This window comes from Sorex araneus, chromosome 8 (genome assembly GCF_027595985.1).
Source record: "Sorex araneus isolate mSorAra2 chromosome 8, mSorAra2.pri, whole genome shotgun sequence".
In the NCBI taxonomy this organism is placed as follows: domain Eukaryota; kingdom Metazoa; phylum Chordata; class Mammalia; order Eulipotyphla; family Soricidae; genus Sorex; species Sorex araneus.
This window is the reverse complement of record NC_073309.1, coordinates 22,363,307-22,372,515: the sequence shown is the minus strand read 5'-3', so window position 1 is coordinate 22,372,515 and position 9,209 is coordinate 22,363,307. Positions and strand designations below refer to the sequence as shown.

General features: G+C 58.1%; 1 protein-coding gene across 1 annotated transcript; it reads left to right on the top strand.

Moving 5' to 3' along the window:
• The first annotated feature begins 271 nt into the window (after positions 1-271).
• On the top strand, positions 272-7,526 carry TEPP (testis, prostate and placenta expressed). Its single transcript, XM_055146350.1, has 8 exons — positions 272-295; positions 1,128-1,352; positions 3,660-3,721; positions 3,939-4,117; positions 4,709-4,766; positions 4,958-5,022; positions 5,327-5,359; positions 7,433-7,526. Exons 2-8 carry the CDS (start codon positions 1,130-1,132, stop codon positions 7,452-7,454), a joined length of 642 nt encoding a protein of 213 aa, XP_055002325.1. The 5' UTR covers positions 272-295; positions 1,128-1,129; the 3' UTR covers positions 7,455-7,526.
• Positions 7,527-9,209: the final 1,683 nt, after the last annotated feature.

Genomic DNA, 9,209 nt, shown 5'->3' with positions numbered 1-9,209 from the left:
GACTGAGACCCAGAGTGCGCTAGGACCTCGCCCAGGGTAACACAGCCCAAGCTGGCTGGTCCCCAGGAAGCCCCAGACCCAGCACTTCCCCAAGTGCCTGAAAGGAGCCCTCAGCCAGCAGGGGGCGGGGGGCGCCTCACAATCCGGCTGCAGTGGCATCGCCAGGGCACACAGCTCCTTTGTTCTGCCGCTGCAGAAGGCCCAGCCCCGCCCCAGCGCCCTGTCCACACTGGGCAGGCCAGAGAGCAGAAGGTGGACCCAAGCCGGGGGATCTGGACCCGCACCACGCACACAGGTAGTGAGGAATGGGAGCTACAAAATTTGGGAACCGCAAAGCAGGGATTCCTCCCCAGACAGGGCCAGCCCAGGGCCTGTCCCCACCCGTGCCCCCCCCGCCCTGCCTCCTCTAACTGGGGTGAGGAGGAAGCTGGCTGAGGCCACACTGACCCCCGCATCTCCTGGGAAGACCTGCTGTGTGACGTTGTGGCAGCAGCTGTTATTTTGCTATATTTATGTGACACTCGGTGACACTTGGGTGGCCCAGTCCAGGGGCCTGACCCTCTGGTGTGACTCGGACTGGGCGATGCTGGGGTCAGGGGACATGAGGTGCTGGCGATCAAACTCGGGGCTTCAGGCCTGCCCTGAGCCATCCCTCTCCCTGGCCTAAGGCCCGCTTTGGAAAGGTGACCAGGGTGACCGGCAGCAGGTGTCCTAGTCGCAAGGTGGCATCCGTTCCTGCGTCTTGAAAACCTCGCTGCCTCCTGGTGGCACGGAGCAAATGCAGAATCCTGAGCTCAGTCATCATTAGCTACCCAGAGGTTTATCTGAGCTAATTCTGAACCCACTGGCAGCTGCTGCTGCCTCCTGTTTGTCACTTAAAAATAGACATCGAGGCCCCTCTTTTAGCGCATTCCCTGCATACCCCAGCCCGGCCCTCGCCGCCTCACCGGGACTGACCCATCACTGCCCTCAGCCTATGTGTGTGAGAGCAGCCCTGGCCTTAGGGGGACCCCCCGGCACACGGCAGGCGCCACGCCTGTCAATGAGACACACCGGCCCTGGCCACGGTCAGACTCCCAGGAAGGGGTCTGATCGGCCTGAGCCCCTGGGTGTCTTCTGCTCCCCAGCCATGGCCCGCATCTTGGAGCTGGTACCCTGGGACGATGGCTCCATCCACGCCGTCACCTCTCCGGTCTTCCTGCTCCCTGTCGTGCGCCAGCGCCACCCACTGGCGAGTGTGAAGCAGAGCCTCTACCACCCGCAACTGCCCACCCTGCGCCGCATGGACATGGACTCCGTCAGAGGCTACCTCCCGGACGAGCACTGCCAGTCCTCCACCTATTGCACCAAAGGTCAGGCACCCAGTTGCCACCAAGTCCCTTGGGCCTTTGGGGATCCCTTCGGTAGGGCGGGGGGCTGGGGATTGAACCCAGGCCTCCTGCATGGCAAGCAGGTACTCCACCCACTGGGCCACCTCCCTGGCCCCCGAGACTTGGAAGCAGGAGGTCTTGGTGGACAAAGCCACAAACGGCAGATCAAAAGGCCAAAGGGGCCCAAAGAATAACCTTCCTGGGGCTGAGAAGCTGGTCGCAGAGACGGGGTGCCGCCTGGACAGACGTGTGCATTTCAGCATATGTGTTCAGCATGTGCTTCCTGCCTGGCGTTCTGCTACGTGGAGACATGGGCAGACGGGGGAGGGGACAGCATGGGCTAAGGGCCGCAGGAGGAACGTGGGGAAACCGGGGCGAGGATTTTGAGAGCTGCAGCTAGGCCTGGGAGGGGAATACAGCTCAAAAGAGAGTGACTGGCTCCGGGACGTAACTCAGGAGGGATGCGTGAGACTGGGGCTAGCCTTTACCTCATCGGAGCACTGGCCCAGAAGGGAAGAGAAACCTCTATAAACTCTAAGCAGAAAGGAAGTGTGATATCTGTGTAGAGGAACGGGGACCAGGGGTGGGTCCTAGGAGGTTGAAGGGGAGTGGTTAGGACCCAGGGAGAGACATGGGGTGTGTGGGGGGGGTCAGGGGTCAGGCAGAGAGTTGAGAGATAAAGGCGGGACCAGAGAGCTAGCTCAGTGAGACTGGGTGCCTGCTCCCAACCAGGCATGTGGGAGGCCCAGGCTCAGTCCCCTGCACCCCATGTTTCCCCGAGCGCTGCCAGGAGTAGCCCTGAGTACAGCCAGCTGTGGCCCCCAAACAAATTCAAAACAAAGGTAAAGCAGGCACCTTTGGTAACGATGTTGGCAGGAGGGCAGGAGGGGGTGCCTGGGTTCTGGGTGCAGGGCTGGGTCTGTGAGGATCAGGGGCCGTAGGGGGGGCCTGAGGTGGCACAGAGGGCCCTTGAGGGCCCAGGTGGGCAGCCCAGAGGCAGGATGCAGGTGAGGAGCAGTAGGCAGGGACAGGAAAGGGCTGTGCAGGGCTCCCTGTTCCTCATCTCTCTCTCCCGGGGACCGGCGTGGGGGGTGGAGCGACACAGCGACTAGCCCTTCCCATCTTCTGGCCTTGGGGGAAGCCCTTCAAACACACAGATGCTTTTTTTTTTTTTTTTTTTCTTTTTGGGTCACACCTGGCGATGCACAGTGGTTACTCCTGGCTCTGCACTCAGGAATTATCCCTGGCCGTGCTCAGGGGACCATATGGGATGCTGGGATTTGAACCCGGGTCGGCCGCGTGCAAGGCAAACGCCCTACCTGCTGTGCTATCGCTCCAGCCCCAAACACACAGATGCTTTGAACACCAGTCACCAGAGCTTCGGAACTCAGGATGCTGGGTCGGAGAGGGAGTCCAGGGGCTCGAGGGCCTGCCTTGTATGTATCCAAGCCAGGCTTGTTCTCGGCACCACGTATGGTCCCCTGAGCACTCCCAGGAGCTCTCCCTGAGCACGGAGCAAGGGGTAATCCCCAAGGACCACTGGGTGTGCCCCTCAAAAAACAGAAACTTAAAACACTGTAAGCATGTAACTTACTTCCCTTACTATAGGAAATCACAGAAAGTTTTCACCTTATCCTACTGTTGTATACTAATGCAAACACACATATTGTTTTCCCCAACTTTTTTGTTATCAGGCTATTCAATCATAGAGAAAGCCTGAAAGAACAATTCAGGGAAACTTCTACCTTTCTCCAGCTTTTAGTGAACATTTTGATGTATTTGCATATTTCCTTCCCCTCATACACACACACACACACACACACACACACACACACACACACATACTTTAGGAAGCTGCTCCAAGTGATATGAACAACTTTTAGTTGTTTGGTTTGGTTTTCATGTTGGCCACACCCTGCTGTGCTCAGGGCTTACTCCTGGCTCTGCACTCAGGGATCACTCCTGGTAGGGCTTGGGGGGCCATCTGGGGTGCTGGGGATAGAACCTGGGTCTGCCACATGCAAGGCAAACGCCCTACCCGCTGGACTATCTTGCTGGACCCTAGATGGTTTCTTTTTTTTTTTCCTAGATGGTTTTTTTAATTAAAAAGAAAAGAAAAGAAATCTTTGATGTATTGAGTTTATTGTGAGTTGAAAGTAAAATTCAACTTTAAGAGGGTGTTTTGGTCAAAAAAAAAATTCAATATAAAAGCAATGTGTATGGTCCAAGCCCACCCCTCTCCCAACTGGCTGCTGACACAGGACCGCCCCTTTTCTCTTCTTTCTTCAGAGGACTTTGACAGTGCCTGCTTCACACTCCTAGGGATCCCCAACAAACCCCTACACTGTCTGGTGAGTGGCAGGTGTTGGGGAGCAGCTTCACCCAGCCCCAGGAAACGGGAACCACCTGACCAACTTAGCTGCCTCCTTGGGGCCCCCTCGTGCATCCATCCCCCCAGGGGCGCGTCAGTCCCACGCGCTGGGCACCGGCTCCAGCTGACGGGGTGGTCTGGGTGGGCACGTCGGGCTTCCGCGCCGACTGAGCGGCCCTTACTCCCACCCCCGGCAGGACATCACCAAGGAGGGACAGAGACTCCGGAACAGGTACCGCGAGGGGAAGCTGGCGCCCCTCGCACCGGGCATCAACCGGGCCAGCTGGCCCTCCTTCACGCACGCCATCGAGGACTGGTCCCGCCTGGTGTCCTGCACCGAAGAGTTCAAGCTGCCCTGCCCGGACAACAGGGGTCAGTCCAACCGGTGCGGGGGAATATCCAGTGGGGGACAATGCCTCCCAGCTGGGTCCCTGGAGCAGACACTAGGGGAGAGCGCAGACTGCGGGCAGGAACACCGGGTGGGCTCCTGCAAAGACAAGGCAGGGCAGGGATGGGAAGGGACAGAGACTGATCTACCCAGGAGAGCTGCCCGGGTGGGGCAGAGGTGGTATCAGATGGGGCGGAGCTCCATGCCATGGGCGGGGCTATTTTGAGAGGTGGAGCATTGTGGGCGTGGCTACGCTAAGGAGCGAGGTTTAAGAAACAGGGCTCCTTGAGGGGCGGGTCCTTAGGCGGAGCTCTATGCAAGGAGCAGGGCTCCGCACTGTGGGCGTGGCTTTGCAGGCTGGGGGAGGGGTTTTTGAGGGGCGGAGCTTTGTGGGGCGTGGCTTCACGTCAGGGGCATGGCTTTAAGGGGAGGGCTCCTTAAGGGGCAGTGCTTTGTGGGCGTGGCTGCACTGAGGGTCGGGGTTTTATGGGACAGGGCCCCTTGGAGGGGCGTGTCCTGGGGCGGGGCTCCATCTCCGCGCTAGTGGAGGCCTCAGGAGCTCACCTTCTCTGCAGTGAGGGGTTGCAGTGGCTATGCGGTGCGGTACCTGAAGCCGGAGCTGACCCAGAAATGGAGGGTAAGGGCAGGGCTGCTGCACCCTGCCTGGGATTTGGGAATCCAGAAGATGGGGAGGAGTGAGGACAGGGGTGAGCGGATAGGAGGCCGAGGGCAGAGGGTCCTGGGTGGGGCGTAGGAAGGGGCTTCATGTCTCACTTCCCCACCCGACTCACGGACCTTTCCACTCCCATCTCTTTTGATTCTCTCCAGTACTTCATCAACCAGAACCCTAGCCTGGACCGCTACGGACAGAAGCCCCTGCCTTACGACTCCCTGTAAGTGAGGCCCGGGCCCCATAGCCCTGGAGAGGGGGTGGGGGCTGGCCGCTTCCTCTGGCGCAGACTTTACGCCCTGGCAAGTGTGAGACCTGGAAGGAAAGGCTCACAGGAAAAGCAGGAAACTCCTGCTTCCAACCCAATACATGTTTCATTCCCCGCTTTTGGAACCCGGGCACCCAGCCCCGGGCCCTCCTTTCTTTCTGAGTGGGATGCAGGTGCGTTGTAATAATCCTTCATGGGGGGCAGGTTTCAGTTTCCCACCTCCCCCTCGTCCACTAGGCTCACTCTTCTTCTTTCCCAGAAATACTTTCCGGAACTTCGGAAACGCCTTCAGGTAGGCGAGCCCTGCCCCCACCACCTGGCCAGGCCGTGCCACTGTTCAGGGTCCTCCCTCTCGCTGCTCCAGTGCTCAGACCCACCTCCAACCTGCGGGGTCCCCAGGAAGAAGGGAGGGCCAGTGTACGCTCCCGAGTAAGCAAAGGGGGAAGCGAAGGGGGAAGCGAAGCGCCTTGGGCACCAGCCCTGAGAGAGGAGACTCTGGTACCGGGTGTCTCAGGAAAACTTGGCCCGGTGAGGTCTGAGGAAGAGGAAGAAAAGGGCCTGAGGTGGAGATAGTACAGTGAAGAGGATGCTTGCCTTCCAGCGGCCAGCCGGGTTCGACCCCCAGCTTCCCATATGGCCCCCAAGCCCTGCCAGGCATGATCCCTGGGCGCAGAGCCTTGAGCACCAGCAAGTGTGCCCCTCCAGAAAAAGAAAAGTGGGGTTGAGGGGGGGACAGGCAGGGAGGGTACAAGGAACCAACAGAGCGAGCAGATCACAGAAAGAACTTCAGGGTGCAGATCCCAGCAGGAGTTTCTTGCTCCTGACAGGTGTTTGGGCCTCCTCCCTCTGGGCCACACCATACCCTGCAGCTCCCTTCCGCCCCTCTGGGCCCCCACACCCGTGTCCTGGCGCCCAGAGGCTCCCCCTAGCCTGGAGACCAAAGCTCCACCTCACAGAGGTCCATCCTGAGGGCCCACCCTCACTGACACTCTCTCCCACAAGCCACCCATCCCCCCTCCCCAAACAGGGGTGGACTGTGGCCAGGTAAGGTGGGAGCGGCCTCCTCTTCCTCACACCCTGTGCACATACGCACATACGTGGTGGCGGAAGTGCCAAGGCGTGTCTGGGGTTTCACGCCTACAAACGCCTGGGCCACCACCGTGAGGTGCATGAGCCAAGCAGAGCACGGCTGCAGGCACAGGCCAGAGAGATCGGGCATGGGCTAAGGCACGTGCCTGGCAGGAGGCAGACCTGGTCTCTGTCCCCAGCACCACGCGTGCTTCCCCAAGTCTCAGCGGGAGCGGCTCCCGAACACAGAACCAGGAGTAAGTCCTGAGTGCGGCCCGACCCACTCTCCCCCACAGCAAAAAGGTGACTGGAACCTCTCCTCGAATCACGCGGAGCAGCTGCCGACACAGGGAGCAGGAAGAGCTTGACGGTCTCTGAGCCAGAGGCGGGGAAGAAGCTGTGTTCTCGCAGCTGGAGGGCAGCAACTCAGGGCTTTGGGGAAGGACCCCAAACCTTAAACTGTTTTTATGTTTATTTTTATTTTTGTTTTTATGTTTATGTTTATTTTTGATTTTTGGTTTTGTTTTTTGGGCCACATCCGGTGATGCTCAGGGCTTACTCCTGCCTCTGTGCTCAGGAGTCACTCCCGGTGATACTTAGGGGACCCTATGGGGTGCTGGGGCTCAAACCTGGATCAGCTGCATATAAGGCAAGTGCCTTACCCACTATACTACCTATATGGCCCCCTTTTCCCTCTTTTTTTTTTTTTTGCTTTTTTAGGTCACACCCGGCAATACACAGAAGTTACTCCTGGCTCTGCACTCAGGAATTACTCCTGGCGGTGCTCAGGGGCCCACATGGGATGCTGGGAATCAAGCCCCGGTTGGCCATGTGCAAGGCAAACACCCTACCCCCTGTGCTATCGCTCCAGCCCCCCTTTTCCCATTTTTGACCTCTTTTGCCAGGGAAAAACTTTGCCAGGCTCTTGGGTCTATGGATATCTAACATAGCTATACAAATTTAAAATGTTACTGATAATAAATCATAAATAAAATTATCTAGTAAAAAATTTCTAGGGAACAGAGTGATAGTACAATGGGTAGGGTGCTTGCCTTGCATACAGCCTGCCAGGTTCAAACCCAGGCATCCCATATCGTTCCCCAAGCACCGTTAGGAGTAATTCTTAAGTGCATAGCCAGGGGTAACCCCTGAACATCACCGGGGTGGCACCAAAACAAACAAACAACAACAACAAATTTTAAGTTATAAACCACAATTTCCGGAACCGGGGCCTAAACAAGCCCCGCCCTTGTTTCCCGGGAACACCTGGAGGTGCCACTTATGTTTCTCTCCACAGCTACACAACCCCGTGGCGTTAATCCGGAGAGGGGAGCTCCTGCACAGAGAGTGCCACACTTTCAGAGTTCAACCTTACCGGAAGTAAAGCTAACACTCCTCAAGGCGGTATCAGACCCTCTCTGTGTGTGCGTGTGTGCAGAGAGGGGCCAGGAGGACCTCGGGGGACCGTGTCTTACCCTTAGCTTCCCAGAGGCCAGGTGGGGGCTGGGGGACGCTGTGGGGGATCCCAGGTGAGGGGCAGGGCCCTGGACATGAGTGAGCGATCTGGCCCTAAAGAGAAAAGGGGTTTCGTGCACCTCTCCTTGAACCCCTCACCCTACCAGTGTGTCCTGGGGTCACTAGGGAACAAACAAACAGGACGAAGCTGAAGAGGTGGAGGCAGGCTTGGAGGGCTGGCCAGGCCCATGGCCTCAGGTCTTTAGATGCTGCGGGGTGAATAAGTCTGCATCGACACGAGGTGCTCAAGGTGAAGGGAGTCACTGCACCCGAGTCACTGCCATTGAGCCCCCATGCAAGTGAGAAAGAGTCCTTATCACCACGACTTCAGGACTTGCCTTGTCCTAGCAACATGGAGGAGGTAAGGTCTGGTGTGTTGGGGGACAGCCCTGGGCCGCCCCGCGCACCCCCCTCTCCAAGGGCATATGCAGCATGGCCAGAGGTTGGAGAAGCCCCAGGTACACTCAGCTGCCATCTCCCCGGGGCTCTGTCCCCCTACTAGGCGGTCTGCAGGAGAGCCTGGGACCACCAGGCTCCAGATGGGCAGAGCAGGGCTCCTGGGGTGGGGGCTGGGGCTCCAGGAGCCCAGGCACCTCCTGACATGACCGGGAAGCTGGCAGGTGCCCGTTCTCCAGAAAGGCTCGGGGGAGTCAGTCTCTGCCCCGGCCGCACAGGTTCACCAGGAGCCAGGTCCCGGGAGGAAGTTTTGATCTGTCTTTCATGGTATGGGTTTGGGGGCCTCTCATGACTTAGGCTGAGGAGTTATTCCTGGCTCTGCACTCGGTGCTCAGGGGACAGTATGGGATGCTGGGGATCGAATCCAGGTTGACCTCATGAAAGGCAAACACCCTACCCACTGTACTATCTCTCTGGCCCCTAAGTCAAGCTCCTTAACCCCTGTGCTCTCTCTCTAGCCCACGGTATGAAGGGTTTAAAGGATACAAGCCCCTCACTTTGGAACCCAGTCTTGTACTGGTGCAAACACATTACACATGACCTAGTTAGCTCCTCCTCCAGGCCTCAGACCTCATGCATTTCAAAGGAAAGGGAAACCGTGTCAACCTATTTCACAGATGGGAAAGCTGAGACCCAGAGCGGGGAGCAACACACCTCTGGCCAAACCCAAGATTCAAAGCAAGTCTTTTGGATCTTACTTGTAAAATAAATTCTCAGAATAGGGTCTTCGAGCCACCACCCCCAGGCGTGGTCTGTGGAGCAGAGCGAGACTGCCTTACAAACTTGGGGCTCTCCTTGGGGTGGAGCTGACAGTTACCACCCTCCTCGGGGTCCCCCTCTCTGTCCTCTGGGCAAAGATGAGCACACGAGGCAAGGGCTGAGGGAGAACAGATGGGAGCTGGAGGGAGGGGCCAGAGCAATAGTTGAGTGGAGAGTGCATCTGCCTTGCATGTGGCCGACCCAGGTTCAACCCCCAGCATCCCATGTGGTCCCCTCAGCACCCCGGGAGTAATTCCTGAGCATCGCTGACTGTGACCCCCACCCCAGACTAACGGAGAAGGAGCAGAGCCCAGAGCTCCTTCTCTTGGGGAGGCAGCTCTCAT